The sequence below is a fragment of the Paroedura picta genome, chromosome 13, assembly GCF_049243985.1.
Source record: "Paroedura picta isolate Pp20150507F chromosome 13, Ppicta_v3.0, whole genome shotgun sequence".
In the NCBI taxonomy this organism is placed as follows: Eukaryota; Metazoa; Chordata; class Lepidosauria; order Squamata; family Gekkonidae; genus Paroedura; species Paroedura picta.
The window spans coordinates 17261722-17277828 of record NC_135381.1 but is presented as its reverse complement, the minus strand read 5'-3'; the positions used below and the strand labels follow the sequence as shown (position 1 = coordinate 17277828).

Sequence of the window (16107 nt, the reverse complement as noted above, 5' to 3'; positions counted from 1 at the left end):
AACAACACAGAAACATGTCGGTATTACCAGAAGCCAGGATATTTTCCAATCCTGCTTGCCATGTATACTAGAGCAGGGGTAGTCAACCTGTGGTCCTCCAGATGCCCATGGACTACAATTCCCATGAGCCCCTGCCAGCATTTGCATTTGCATTTGCTGGCAGGGGCTCATGGGAATTGTAGTCCATGGGCATCTGGAGAACCACAGGTTGACTACCCCTGCACTAGAGAAACCTGTGATGGTTATAATTTAAGAATAGCCATGCTCGGTTAGAACAGTGGACCATCTTGTCCAAAATTCTGCTTCACCCAGTGGCCAATCAGGTGCCCCTGGAGTACCTACAATCAAGGCGTGAAGGTCAGAATTTTTCACTGGCTTGTGGGAATCCAACATTTCCCTTCACCCTCCCAGTGCCAGGTGCAGCAGTACATAGCACAGAAATGCAACAGTGGGGCCAGGTGTACCTTTGAGCTTGTTGTGCAGTTTTCAAGGGCTGAGAGATTCTGCAAGAATCTTTTTTTAAAGGATGTCTCAGCAGTCTCAGTCCTGTCCGGGCAGCTTTCAAAGCTCATCCCACCAGAGATGATGCTCAAATCTGTGCCGATTCCAGATCCACCCCTGTGAAGCTCTTATTACTGCACAACCATAGAGGTTGGTCATCATACTGTGACATCAGCGGGCATGGCACATTACAGACTCCAAAGAAAGAAGTCCTTGCTGCTCTCTCCCCATGAAGACAAACTGTGTTCATTCACGTCACCTGGCCCAGTTTCAGTAGGGAAAGGAGACTAAGAGGGAAAAGATGAATTCAAGGGGGTAGCTGTGTTGGTCTGAAGCAGCACAACAAAACAAATCCAGAGTCCAGTGTCACCTTTAAGAGCAACAAAGATTTATTCAAGGCGTGAGCTTTCGAGTGCAAGCACTCTTCCTCAGACTAAGTCGAGCAAGCTCACATCTTGAATAAATTTTTGTTGGTCTTAAAGGTGCCACTGGACTGATTTTTGTTTTGTAGGGAAAAGATGAGTTTGATCTTTGAGGAGAGGTGGCAGAATCACACACACTGACTTGCCATCACCGCCTCTATAACAGTTCCTGGAAGAATGCCTGCAGATAGGCTTGGCTTTGAAGAGTCTTTGACATCTTCCCTAGAGCATGAGTCAAACCCTCTTTCTGGTACTCCACTGAGGTTCAAAACTGCTCCCCCAATCTGGTTCTGTTGTGCCTTCTGCTCTGTACGCAAAGACACCCCCCACCTCCAACACACTGGCTGGCCAACATTACACTTTTTAAAAATCAGTATCAAATTCTACATTAAAAAAATACACAGACTTAACATTCTAGCTATTTGCAGAATTGATTTATAATGAGAAGGATTTTATCGTCATTTTTTCATTTATAGTCTGAAACTAAGCAAGTTGAAATTTGTTCTTCCTTTAAGACAAGGCAGGCAAGGTTTTCTGGACACACCCACAGGTTGGGCCCCAAAGTGCTTTACTCACTTTCCAAGGAGTTCTTTGTTGTCTGGTCTTTAGAATCCTTGGCACTTCTAGCCTTCAGATTCTTCAGAAAGGAGAAAGAAAGAAAAAATTGCCAGAGGGTATGATTTCTTCGAGGTTAGGCATGAACCCATCAAACACATTCCAGCCAGCTTAAGCACACTCTGTTACTGAACATCCATTTCAAGCCAGCTCCAGAAAAGTTCCATCATTTGCCAGGTCAAGAAAACAAGTGGCCCAGGGTTCATGTACCTGCAGCACTGCAGCAGAGCAATGCAAGTCCTCTGGGGCAGGTTTAGTATACCTTACAAGCAGTACCTGGCCCATCACCAAACCAAATCCCTTGTGAATGTTCAGTTCTAGGAGCAGGACTCTCTGCTAAAGGACAGAAAAGAGGGAGCTGCTTTCGGTTTTGGTGACAACAAAGAAAATATCCCCGTAATTGTGACAGATTTACTCTTGCCTAAGGAGGAGGAAGTAGCTATGAAATCAGGTGTGAGGTGACATACATCTAATTACCAAGGGACTCTAGGAAGGGAATCTAGTCTCAGCTCTGTAGCAGACTTCCCTTTGCATGTTGGGAAAAAAATGAATAACCGCCTTGCAATATCTGCAGGTAGAAACAGAACTGTTTATTGTAGTAGATGAACCTAAGAAGCAGTAATCTTATAGAGAGGTGCAAAACACAGACATATTTTGCTTTAGGTGGTTAATTCTCCAGCTAAAGCAAAGTGGGAAAGGAATTCTACAAGTTAAAAAAATTAAATTCTAAGAGTATATACCAGCAGGGAGAGGAAGGACTCAGGAAAAATGAAGAATGGGAAAGGATGGCTTAGGTTTCTTGGTTCTAGATTCTTATGTCCCTCAAAATGAGCAGTTCTTGGATTTCATGGAATATCTCATTGTCTGGCATGGGCCAGTACTGCAGCAGGTAAAGAAACAGGTTCTAATACCAGTGTGGGTTCCTTTGGCAATACAAACTATGATCCATTTGAAGGCTGTACGGAACTCCTGTAGAAGAGTCCCACAGGGCAAAGAACCCAAGGAACTTCTGTCATGACGCATCCCACTTGAAAAGGCTTTGCTCCCCCAGGAAATCAAAGGAGAATGCAACACAATATTATGAATCCACTTGTCACTTGGAAGACAAGCACCTTCTTGTGTTACTCCTCCTTGCTACACTTGAGGCTAATGAAGCCTGTGATTTCCCAGACAAGGGTTGACACGTGCCTCTCCAGGCAGCCTTTTAACAATTCCCTTGCATCTCTTTTGCTATTATCACCCCTCCCCCTAATCAGGCCTACCCCACAGTGTGATACAGCCAACTAGAACAGGCATTTCGGTAAAGAGGACACATGAGAATTAGTGGCTCCGGGAATTTCTATGGTTAGCATCTCATTACAGGAAGGCTCCCTTGCTCCATCACAGGGGAGGGGCAGAGGCCCGCAAGGTAAGGTGAGGTACAGATCCTGAGTGACATTAATGGCCGTGAGTGAGATGCAGGCAACTAGAACACATGGAATGAACAGGAACTGTCCAGGAGCATCAGCAGTGCGTGGCAAAGGCTGCAAGAACATTCCCAGAGCACCATCTGAGCACATTTAGCCAGACCAAGGCACTACGTGTGTCTGAGCATCATAACGTTACCTCTGAGATTTCTGCGAACTGAGCGTTGGCCTGACAACACTTCTCTGCTGTTTCCATGGCAACCTCATAGTTATCCACGAAGGCCCGGTACACTCCCAGCTGGCTGGCCTGTAAGAAACAAACATGACAGGAAATAAACAGCAAAGGAAGGGGGAGAGAAATGGTTGCTGACTGCAATCACAGTGCAAGAAGGAAGGGAAAAGGGACCTTCTGCCATATGGGCTTCTCTCAGGAGAAAGTATGCCAGGCTCAAAGAGACCTTCCCTCCTCAGGACCCGGAAAGCAAAAGAAATAGTCCCTGGGCCTGCTCAGGCAGTGACAGCTATGGATATGAGTGTCCTGCATAGTGCAGGGGGTTGGACTAGATGACCCATGAGGTCCCTTCCGACTCTATGATTCTATGAGTCACCCACCCCTGGCTTTCCTTCCAGTTTGCCAGTTTCCACAACAGGCACAGTTCAAAGCCAGAGATAGATCAGCCTCAGGTCACGGTCCCCAAGAAGCCAGCTGAATATCACGAACTGAACCCCAGGAGATATTGGGTCCATCCCTGAACATCTGCTGACAATGAATGGCTCAGGCCAAAGACCTCCCACAAGCAGATGGGGAAATACGAAGTTAAAAAGCTAAAAAGCAAAGGACAGAGGTGAAACCAAAGACGTATCAGCAAGCACGGAACTCATGGCTGAAAGACGAGAAGGGTCAGACTGCGGAGAAGTAGCTGCAACAGCAGTGCTGGAAGTACTGGAATAAGCCTCTCTTAATCATGGGGACTTAACGCTGATCTCATTTGCTGACTTGTAAACAGCGGTCAGGGTCTGTGCCAGACAGCATAAGACACAGGTTGAGAACTCCCAGGGCAAATTCCAAGCGTGTCTGAACTCTTAAGGGACTGCTGTGCTGCACACAATAGGTGCACCACACTAGCCAAAAAAACATTTCTCAGGAAAGGATGAAGAGAAGAAAGGAAAGGCAACAAAAGGAGTCTGTGTTCGGCTGAGAAGCATCCTTGCAATCTCACTACTCATGCCGGAAGACCTCAAATTCCTTCTGGTTCGGAAACGAAAAGTTCCACCTAACTTTTGATTCTTGGCTCCCTGACTTTATTGTAATTCATTTAAGAAGATGTTAAAATGAAACGAGGGGAAATCATAGGATGATCCATCTTTCCTCATTACTGAGAGCATGAACAGCAGGGGGGGCACTGGTTTTGTTGTGGGCCTCAAGAATCCTCAACCCAATGAACTACTCATTCCTTAAGCAGACAGGGGCCTAGATACGTGAGCGGGAACCCTTGCATGACCCACCTCCACAGGAAGCACCTGAAGAATGCAGGTTTCTTTTCTTTAAAGAGAAGGAATTCCACCCCCACCCCCCCCCCAACAGACTGCTGGAGACCGTCCCCTCCTGCAGCCAAGCCCAGGGAGATGTTGGAAAGTTTCTCTGGAATGCAAGTGGCTTGGGGTCTGTTTGAGGAATCCCTAGACTCCTGAGGAAGGGTTTTTTTTAATGTTTTATGAAGCCTAATCTCTGCGAAACTCAAAATAGTTTATTAAAAAAGTGTCAGCTATACAGTTGGAGCATCATGTGGATTGCTGGACTGATTGCTGGACTGATTGCTGGACAGCAAAGCAGCATCATAAGAACATAAGAAGAGCCCTCTGGATCAGACCAGTGGCCCATCTAGTCCAGAATTCTGTCTCACAAAGTGGCCAACCAATTCCTCTGGATGGCCAACAACAAGGCAGAGGGGCTGAGGCCTTCCCCTAATATTGCCTCCTGGCTCTGGGGTTCAGAGTATTTGTGCTAGGAGTGTACAAAAAAAACAACAGTATTTTTCAGTTTGGATCTATCGGACCTGGGACAGGGGTTCAGGGTGACTGGCCTGTAATTTCCAGGTTCACTTCTGGATCCCTTTTTAAAAACTGGTGCAACATTTGCTATTAGCATAAGTAGCTAAATTTAGTGATAGGTTATGTATATGATTATTAGATCAACTATCTCACATCTGAGTGCCTTAAGAGCTCTCAGGTGTTTGCCATCAGGATCTGGAGACTTGTCGATTTTAAATATCCCCAATAGGTCTAGAACTTCATCTCTGGTCACCTCAAATACATCTAAATTAGGTGTGGTGGGAAGGAACCACAGTTCTGCAGCAATACTGACAAACATGTTAAGTTTCACCTGGTTTAATTGTTCATCAAGTATGCCTAGCAGCCCTCCTCCCCAGAGAAGGCTTCAAAGTTTGTATCTGCTCTTGCAGAACTGAGAAAGCAACCCAACAGAAAGATATGTGTGTGTGCGCACACGTGGGGGGGGGGGGTCCTGGTTTAGTGATGCTGCCTATTTGGTCGCTGCCTTGATTACACATAGACAGAAAAGCCAGCTATTAGGAGGTAACCAGCAGCACTGTGATTCACACAGCATAATGCACAGAGCACAGCAAAGACTTCAGGATGTGAAAACCTGGACTGAAATGGGGTAAATGGACAGTAAGAAAAACAGCAGTATTATCACATGTAGCATATTTTCTACCAAATCAGCGAGCCTGGAGCTACAGATCTCTGTAGAAAATGTACCATTGGACTACATGAAGTTACAGCAACACATAAAACAATTCCCAAGGATTTCTGGCAAGTGTTTATAAAATGTCAACAGATAGCCGTGGAAAAGGCTAATGAAACACAATCAGAGCCAAAATGCACGAGTCCCTAAAAATCATTTTTTGGAGAAATGTAACCAAAAATAATTGCAGCTGGATTTGTCATCCTTCGATTTACCTTTCACCTGACAGCCTTTTCTTATGAAGCATCGCAGGATGCAGTAAGTATGACAAATGAACCAGAAAGTTTGCATTCTACTGTTACACAACAGTGCAAGCTCCAAGCCAAGGAAAGGGAGGGCTCCCAAAGGCCTTGCTCAAGATTAGAGGGACAAAGTTCATGGATGCTGTGATCCCTGCAGAGATACAGTGGCAGGGCAGTGTTACTTACTGGGGGGTGGGGGTGGCGGGCACAATTGTGAACCTTGCGGACCTTTTATCCCACTAGATCTGTTCTACTGGGGAACTGCTGTTCCCAGCCACCGTATCTCCTTTCCCAGTACACTATGCTCTGCAATACATGGCAAACGATGGTCGCAAAGCATCCTAAGCAGCAGAAACCACAGGTAGAGTGATTTGCTCCTCAATGAGGGACACAGGTCAGCTGACATTATCTATCTCTCTTCCTTAATTTTATCCGAACAACCAAACTGTGAGGTAGGCTTGATCTAGAGCAGTGCTTCTCAACCTTGGGGTTGTGACCCCATTTGGGGTTGCGTTGTCCCTTCTGCGGGATCCCCAGGTTGCTTGCCACTGTGGAAAGCAGCAGCGGCAGGCGGCAGCCGGAAGCGACGGCAGGTAACAATGGTACCAGGCAGTGGGCAGCAGGCAGCAGCAGCAAGGGGCTGGCGGCGGAGGAGCCATGGCAATGGCCACCTCCACGCCTCCCCGTCTGTTGTGCGCCGTGAGCGCAGATACACAACAGTCAGGGCGGCATGGAGGTGTGGCCACCGCCTGCCGCTGTCTGCCACCTGCCACCTGCTGGCCGCCGTCACCTTCCCCTGAGGGTACAGGCCAGGCCTGCCCTGGCCTTCTCGGGGGGGGGGGCGGCTTCCCCAGGCAGGCCCGGCCTGTACCGGCAGGGGAAGGTAACAGTGGCCAGAAGCAGCAGCAGGCGGCAGCTGGCAATGGCAGCAGGTGGTGGGTGGCAGGCAGCAGCTACCGGCAGCCGGCAGCAGAGGACCATCGTAATGGCTGCCTCCACGCTGCCCCGACTATTGTGCGAAAGCGCACGTGCACACACATGCTATGCACATGTGTGCGCCAACCCCGCCACCGCCACGGCCGAGTGGTTAAGAACTGCTTATCTAGAGTGAAAATGACTGGCCCAAGGTCATCCAAAGAGCTTCCATGGTAGAGTAGGGATTTGAACCTGGGTTTCCCAGAACTTAGTCCAGCACTCTCACTGGCTCACCATGCTAGCTCAGTAAGGTACAAATGTCCACTCACCAGCTTCTGGAAGAGGTCCCCCACCCGCTGTTGGTGGCTCCACTGCTGAACGCGTGGGAAGAGTCCATCGTAGAATTCCTTGTGGATCTCATAGAGCTCAGGCACTTTGAAGAAGATGGTTTCAATCTGCTGACTCGTCAGCACAGGCTGGGAAGTGGTGGCGGCAGCTTTCAAAGGCTTCATGGGCTGCAAAAAGAGAAGCCACGGATCACATACGTTCACAAATACAATGCAAGAACCAGGGTCTTGTGTTTGGTCTAGCTCCCCAGGTTGGGTGGAAGAGACAGACAAAGCTGGCCAACCTACCCATCCATCTGGGAAATTCTTCTACCCAAGCTCCACTGAAATGAACAGTAACTGTTCCAGGACACTACAGAGATATCCCCCAACCCTTCTTGATTTTCCACCTCTGAACACAGAGAACTCCCATTCAACACGCCCCTATGAGTCTTACCAGCAAGAGAGCCTCCAAATGGCTTAAGTAAGTTTCCTCACTAGCCAGAATTCCAGAAAGGACCCATTTCCTCATCTCCAAGCCCTTCTCCAAGTCTGGCTCACTCTAGAGAAAATAAATTTAAAAATTAAATGTTAGATAAGGTAACAGACCCTTCAAAGAGCCTTACGCCCTGCCATCTCCAACTGGCTGCAGATCCCTGGCCACAGAGAAGCACATTGAACCTCAACAAGGGCCACAACCTTCTCAGTCCTGGCCCCCATCTGGTGGAACAAGCTCCCTGAAGAGATCAGGGCCCTGCCCAGACTCCCAGAATTCCACAGGGCCTGCAAAAGGCAGCTCCTCCCCCAGGCATTTGACTGAGGTTAATCCGACCTAGAAATATCCGGCGGTCCCCCTCAAATCATACCTTCCATAATCTGAACCTTTCTGGCCTGCCTAGGGGCTTTGATAAAGTTGTTCTATTGAAATTGTTCAATGAGTTAATTATGGTTAACTTATGTTTACTTTTGGAATTTTTACTGATATATTTTTGTTACTGTTTTTAATGTATAACGTTCTATGTTATCCCACAATGTTCCCATGTAAACCGCCCTGGGCCATATGGGGAGGGTGGAATAAAAATCTAAGAAAATAAACAAGCAAACAAACCACTGGCAACCTGTCCTGACTGTGATGCCACAGAAGGTACATGGGTATTCTAATGCAGCAATGACAAACAGCACACAGCTTCTGGAGCACTGAACAAAAGGAAATATGCAGACATGGGGGACCAAACTGCACAATACATTTTGCCGAATGTTGGGTCAGGATTCTCCCAACTCATTTTCCCTGCAGCCACACTGCAGGTTGATCCCAAAAGCGCCACTTGCGGACTAGCCAGACTGCTTGGTCTGCTGAAGCGGAGGTTCATCAATGGCTATTAGCCACAACATATAGATGGAGCAAGAGCCTCTTATGGCGCAGGGTGGTAAGGCAGCCGACATGCTGTCTGAAGCTCTGACCACAAGGCTGGGAGTTCGATCCCAGCAGCCGGCTCAAGGTTGACTCAGCCTTCCATCCTTCCGAGGTCGGTGAAATGAGTACCCAGCTTGCTGGGGGGTAAACGGTAATGACTGGGGAAGGAAAAGACAAACCACCCTATATTGAGTCTGCCATGAAAACGCTAGAGGGCGTCACCCCAAAGGTCAGACATGACCCGGTGCTTGCACAGGGGATACCTTTACAGATGGAGCACTGTGGGGATGCTCTGAATTCCTGGTGCTGATTTTAACCCCAAAAAGCTAATTTTAACCCCAGAAACCCAGGAGATCGCAATAACCATAACGATAAGGCAGAAACCATCCATTCTGCAACCTAATTCAAAGGACTTGGGACCTTTCCCAGAAGCTAACTTTTGTTCAGATCACATGGATTTAACCTCCAGAAACTTATTGAATAAAGAAACACTGCACAGCATCTTTCACTGGCACCATCTTCCAGCAGGGGAAAATGCTGTTTCCCAGTAGGTACATTTCAGGAGGTCCCTAAGAAATTTCTTCCTGTGATTTTATAGAAGAGCATTTTAAGGAGTTCTGCAAATGCAAAGCAGAGGCTTCAGGTCGGCTTCCTGAGAGCACCTGGAAAGAGGGTGGGGGAGAAGCCAATTCCTTATGAATTGTACAATGCACGTTATCCTCCAAGACTTCTGTTTAATAAGCTACTGGAGCCGTGTTGCTTGAGTGATACTGAACAGGGAATGTTTTCGGCACAGCCTGCAAGCTCTGCTTCGTGTGGGGAGTGGCGGAGGAGCAAGGGAGAGAAGCCAATATTATTTATAACCACCCAATGGCATACGTGCCAACCTCTGCTCAGGAAGGGCTTGTACATTCAGGCAAAACCATTAAATGGTGGAGAACAAGAGGTGGGGGGTGGGGGTGGAAGGGAAAGTGAAAGCCAGCAACAAAGCAGATAACCTTGGGATGGAAACAAATGCAGCACAAAGAAGGGAAAGCTGAAATGCTGAGGACGAAAGGGGCATTTGATGGGAAAAGTATGAGGTCTGGTCAGAAATCACAAGGCCTGAAAGTCCTCCAAGCCAAGAGCTTGGAAGATTCTCTGCCCTTGCTTAATGGAGAAGAGCAGAGCACCAAGCCCTCTGGAAGAGAAGGCTTTCAAGGTTTCCTCCCTGCACCCAAATAAGGGGCTTGCCCGGGTCTGGTGTACTGGATGCCCTTGAGTCCAAGTGCCTGGATGGAATCCTCCTTTCCTTTTCTAATCACTTGAGCCTCTGCTTCTGCCTATTGGCAAGTAGGGGGGATGATACAGCTTCATTGATGTCTCCAGCTCATAAGGCCAGGGTGTTTATGTTATATACATATAAAACAGGTTAGCACTCCAAAGACAAAGGGCGAAGAAGAAGCCAAGACATCATTCTGGACACATGAAGCTGCCTTCGGTCCATTCAAGTCAGTATTATCTTCTCAGAAAGGCAGTAGCTCTCCAGGCAGAGATCTTTCATATCTCCTGCTGCCAGAACTTTCTTTTCTTAAACTAGAGATGCCAGGGATTGAACTCAGGACCTTCTACATGCCAAAGTGATGCTCACCCCTGGGCCATGGTTGTTCCACTATACAAGGTTAAATACGCAGTTATTCGCAGCACGTCCTTCCCTGTGCAACAGCCTCTCTAGAGGGCCCATCACCAGCTCCTTCCACGGAAAGCTTCCAAAAAATTGGCTCAGATGGGGGGGGGGATATTTGTAGGGGGGGTCTCTAATTTTTGAGGGTTAATCTGTTGTGAGTGTGCCAATGGTGGCAATCCTGGGTGTGGCTCTGTCTGGGTGTGGCTTCGAATTAGAGGTGTGAAAGCCTGGGAACAAACAGACCAGAAATAATAGGGCTCCTCAATTTTTCCACCTTTTCCTTGCTTGACAAAAAAAACACCTTAGCTTTTACTCCTCCTGGGAAGAGCAAACGAGAACCTGTATTTGTTTCCCTCTCTGAGTGAAAAACAGCTCTGTGGTTATTTTTTTGCAGCCAAAAAAAAAATGGTGAGAGAAGAGTGTGAAATTTTCCCTTCCTCCCTTCACACTGTTCTCCTCCCCCTCGATAAAGCAAAACCAGAGGCTGTGTTTGCACAAAGAAGATACACTGTTTAAAATAAATGCGGAAGAATCTGAAACATCTGGTTGAGTCCTCAGTGACTGGAAGCGGAGGAGCGGCAATGATGCTTTGGCTTCCCTTCATGCCCATCTGGGAAAGAATGTGCTCGCCATCTCCCCCACCCCTGGCTAGGCTACTGCAAGGCCATCTTTCCAGCGGCTACCCCCCATAGCCTGGCTGACTTGGCTCAAGTTATTCTTAAGGATTTTGTATTCCGCTACAGAGAGCCTCTTGTGGCGCAGGGTGGTAAGGCAGCCGACATACTGTCTGAAGCTCTGACGATGAGGCTGGGAGTTCAATCCCAGCAGCCGGCTCAAGGTTGACTCAGCCTTCCATCCTTCCGAGGTCGGTAAAATGAGTACCCAGCTTGCTTGCTGGGGGGTAAAACGGTAATGACTGGGGAAGGCACTGGCAAACCACCCCGTATTGAGCCTGCCATGAAAACGCTAGAGGGCGTCACCCCAAGGGTCAGACATGACCCGGTGCTTGCACAGGGGATACCTTTACCTTTACCTTTACAGAAGCCTTTTTTATTTTAAAGAACAGCTGGCAGGAAAAAAAGCTCCAGCTCCTGAGAAAGAAAATTAATTTCCAGAGATCCCTTCCCTGTGATAGTGGCAGGAGCCGTCATCGGTGTCCTGACTTGGAGAAATACAGCCTTCAAACACACACGGCTGCAAGCTGCTGCTTCCCTCCCCCTCTTGCCAAACCAGGCTCCAGGGAAATTAAAAAGGCCTTGCTTCTTGTGCGAGCTGCAGCTAATGAATCGTAAAGCAGAAAGAACCACAGAAAGGTAAGTCACAGAGATAGCTTTGGAAATTCAGGCACCGGCGGAAAACTCCCAAGGGCTGCCTCTTCTGCAATGGGCAGGGCAGAAAACACACGGAAAAAACCTCTTCAGGTACAGTTGGGTTGGATTTCCTCCCCCCCCCAAAAAAAAAAACACACACACACACACAACCTCCCACTGCTTTGAATTCTCTCTTTTTATTTATTAGGCGCTCCAAGAATGCCACGCCCATAACATCAATCAGGGAAGCTGCAAGGCACTGTTTGATATCCCCTATCAGTGCTGCTTCCATGAAGCTTTCGTTCATTTTGACCAGTCTACACAAGCACAGCAAGGTCTGCCATCAATCAAGGGGTTAAACCGCGCCTGTTTTATCTGACATTCTGCCTACACACACACTCAGGGAGGAACATTTTTAACTGGCAGCTTGGCAAAGGGCAGAGGCAGCCTCTGGGAAAGTCAGTCCTTGTACATCCAGATCAGTACAGGAGCTTCCTTTACCGGGAGGTGCCTGAAGCATCAGAGGACTCTACAGCACCAGATCCCAGGAGGTACAAAAGGCTCAGGGAAGCCTAATAAAACCCTCTGCAAAGTGAAGTCCAGGAAACGACACCCTTGTTCAGGGGCCTCCAAGGATCTCTGCTACCTGGGAGCCCAGGACAACAAAGGTTGATTGCTGCTTTTTATGGGGTAAGAGAGCAAGATTACACTGCACCAAGTTGTGGTGATATGCTTGAAATAAAGCAGAAAGCTTCCCGGGGGTTGTTGGTGAGGTTTCAGGGTCGCACACCTTGATTTACAGAAGGAGAACAAATTGTGAAGGATAGTAAACGCCGCAGAGTCAGATGTGCAAAACCTGAAATTCTACATACAGCTTGTGGAATCCAGTTTGTCAGGGTACAGAACATTAATTTCATAGATCTTTGAGGCTAACATTCTGGCTTGTTAATGTCAGTGTCTCTCATTCTCCACCTATAAAATTAGTGAACTGCCACCAAATCCCCCTTCTACCCTCTCTCCAGCTGCTGTCTTTCCCTCATGTTATTCTTCATTTAAAAAAATTCATATGCTGCTTATTGTTTGTTATTAAGGTGCTTTGCCTTTTGGTACTGTCCATAGAGTTTTGATGCAGGTGAAGGAGGAGAGTGCAAAAGTTGGTTTGAAACTCAACATCAAGAAAACGAAGATCATGGCATCTGGCCCTCTCAATTCCAGGCAAATAGATGGGGAAGAAATGGAGGTAGTGACAGATTTTATTTTCCTGGGCTCCAAGATCATTGCAGATGGGGACTGCAGCAAAGAAAGTAAAAGACGCTTGCTCCTGGGGAGGAAAGCTATGGCAAATCTAGACAGCATCCTAAAAAGCAGAGACATCACCCTGCCAACGAAAGTGCATCTAGTCAAGGCTATGGTCTTCCCAGTTGCAATGTATGGCTGTGAATGTTGGACCATGAGGAAGGCCAAGCGTCAAAGAATTGAGGCTTTTGAACTCTGGTGCTGGAGAAGACTCTTGCGAGTCCCTTGGACTGCAAGGCGAACAAACCGGTCAGTCCTAGAGGAGATCAGCCCTGACTGCTCTTTTGAAGGCCAGATCCTGAAGATTCAACTTAAATACTTTGGCCACCTCATGAGGAGGAAGGACTTCCTGGAGAAGAGCCTAATGCTGGGAGCGAATGAGGGAAAAAGAAGAAGGGGACGACAGAGAATGAGGTGGCCAGATGGAGTCACTGGAGCAGTCGGTGCAAGCTTAAATGGATTCCGGGGAAAGGTAGAGGACAGGAAGGCCTGGAGGATCATTGTCCATGGGATCGCAATGGGTCGGACATGGGATCGCAATGGGTCGGACAAGTAACAACAACAACAAGGTGCTTTGAAAGTGGCTTATAAAAGCCATAAGGCGGGAGCACACAGATTTAAAAAAAAAACAAGAAACACATTCTTGGCCAGCAATACAAAATAAGTAACACCTAAAAACCCATTAAAATATTCCCCTATAAAAGAATCCTTATTCAGCTTAACACAAATGCTTGCTGGAGAAATGAAGATCGAATCAATCTGTTTTCCGAATTTTGTAATCCACATTGAGTCTCAGTGAGAAAGGCAGGGTATAATTGAAGTAAATGAGCATTACAACAAGCATCACTCTGATGCCCCAGCACAGGGGTAGTCAAACTGCGGTCCTCCAGATGTCCATGGACTACAATTCAGCATTTGCTGGCAGGGGCTCATGGGAAATGTAGTCCATGGACATCTGGAGGGCTGCAGTTTGACTACCCCTGCCCCAGCAGATGTGCAGCTGCTTCCACATGGAGGTTTCAGTGTGCAAACTGGAGCAGTTTTTTTTTTCAGGGGGGGGGGAACATCCACATAACACAGTCCCCTGATCATCCACTTTGTGTTTGTCCCTATTATGCTGTCTTCCCAAACTTGGTTTGGTACAGTCTTTCTGGAAAGACTGCAGCCCAGTCAAATTGCATTTGAATGCCAGCAAGGGCAGGAAGGTGGATATCTTTGCAGGTTCTGCCCATACTGACACAACTCCTCGTAGATCTCTTCCAACAAAAGAGACTAGATATTTATTTTATTTTAAAAATGAAAACTTGAGAAACCAGAGAACAGCAAGAGCAGGGGGGCAAGACAAAGAAAGTGAGGGGGAAACTACCTTGGGGTGTTTCACTGCTGATGAGAATGACTTTTCATTTGTAATAGCAACAAAAACTATACAAAGAATAGTCTTCAAAGACAAGCAGCCTGTGACAGATTGAACTTTCCCTACAAACAAAAAGCATGCCAAACAGTGCCACCCAAATAGAGGTATGCCCACTGACTTAAAGGCACTTAGAAGGATGCAACTCTTTACACTGACCCAGCAAGTCTCTTCTGATATATCTGAAGCAGGGGTAGTCAAACTGCGGCACTCCAGATGTCCATGGACTACAATTCCCAGGAGCTCCTGGGAATTGTAGTCCATGGACATCTGGAGGGCTGCAGTTTGACTACCCCTGATCTGAAGGGACCATCCTATGTTGCATCCCTGAAGATGCAAGCTTACACCGTGAACAGAAATACACGTTTTCTTGCCCGCCCACCCCCGCTTATCACTTCCAGTTGCATGAATAGATAAAAGGTGCTTACTGATTTTGTGGACTCCAATGATCCTGAGGAGAGGGTCTCTCTGCTACCCCGGCTTTTAGAGCTGAGATGGGGGGAGGAAGAAGGTGAGTCATCAATATAGGGCATCTGGTCATGATGTCGCCGCTGTTCCTCAGCCCTGTCCACATCATAGGCATAGCCAGGTGGTATCCCACTGAAGGAGGCATCTGAGAACAAGCAGCAATTGAAAGAATGGAATTACTGCCACATAGGCAAGAACCCTTTATTAACCTTAGGCATTCTAAACTGCCCCACAAGTATACAACAGTGTCTCTGGGGTTCTTTGCCTGTCCTTCTGGGTTTCCCTGCAGCCCTGTCCAGTGCCTACTGAGGTCCATCACAATGCCCTGCCCAAATCTGCAATGAAAAACCATCAAACATCTCCAGGATTGTTTAGAACTGAACCTTATTTAACAGCACTCCTGTCTCATAGAATAAGATATCCCAATCAACTTTGTTGTACCACAAACAGCCATGTGATGCTCATAAGATCAAGGTCTACAGTCAGGCTCAGAAGTAGTCCCCTAGACTGAAATATACTGGGCTCCTTTAATATGTCTCTGTGACTCATATATTTGTAGGGTCAGTGCTAAGTGCACTGTAGGTTACCTTCAGGTCTTTTCCAAGCTCAAAGGAAATACCAAGAATACTGGGAGCCAACTGTCATATTTATCTTCTCCGCACATTATGACTGTCTTGGCTAGGAAGCCAGCAGCTCCACTCCTAACATTCCTTCTCACAAATTGCCGTGGGTATGCTCATCCTCAAATTTCGTTACAATACACACATGCATGCAGTATTTCTAAGAAATCGTGGCAGACAAGACTGAGCGACCAAAGGCCTCTGTAGACAGATGGCAAGAGGAATAGGAAATGACATTTCAAGGTCTTTTTGGGGGGGGAAGGGTCTTTAACCACAGGTCCAAACTCTAAACTTCAATTGCATCAATGGTGTGTTGCGGGTATACATCAGTAAGACTTCAGCAGCTACAGCACAAGTCCTACATTTGAGGTCTAACATTTTTGGCTTGCATTCCACATTCTGGTCCGCACAGTTCTGCGGGCGGCAGGAGTTGGCAACCAGGAGGCAACCCATAGAGTGGAGAAACCAGCTCAAACGTTCTAGCCTATAAAAGCTTCTGTGCAAAGGCTTGGTTCTCTCAGGCACAGGAGGTGCAGTTTACACAGAAACATAGCTCCAACCCTTAAACGGCACTGGCCCAAAACATTTCACTGCCCAGGCTAATCTGAAGGAGGTGCCACAGGTTTCTCTATGACATTACAGGGGATCTGAAAGACTTAGTGAGGCACGTCGATGCACTAAAATATACCCTGTGAGGGAGGTGAGGCCGAGAGAGCCCTGATATTACTGCT

At 47.4% G+C, this 16107-nt stretch overlaps 1 protein-coding gene across 2 annotated transcripts in view; it reads right to left on the bottom strand.

Annotated features, from left to right (window-relative positions):
* The window catches only part of BCR (BCR activator of RhoGEF and GTPase), a 102057-nt gene that overhangs the window by 44254 nt on the left and 41696 nt on the right, over positions 1-16107 (bottom strand). For both annotated transcript variants that reach the window (XM_077308847.1, XM_077308846.1), the window contains exons 2-6: positions 14717-14901; positions 7649-7753; positions 7195-7380; positions 3144-3251; positions 1500-1560 (exon numbers count right to left, since the gene is read on the bottom strand). In XM_077308847.1, the coding sequence (XP_077164962.1) occupies positions 1500-1560; positions 3144-3251; positions 7195-7380; positions 7649-7753; positions 14717-14901 (645 nt within the window). The remainder of the gene's footprint in view (positions 1-1499; positions 1561-3143; positions 3252-7194; positions 7381-7648; positions 7754-14716; positions 14902-16107) is intronic.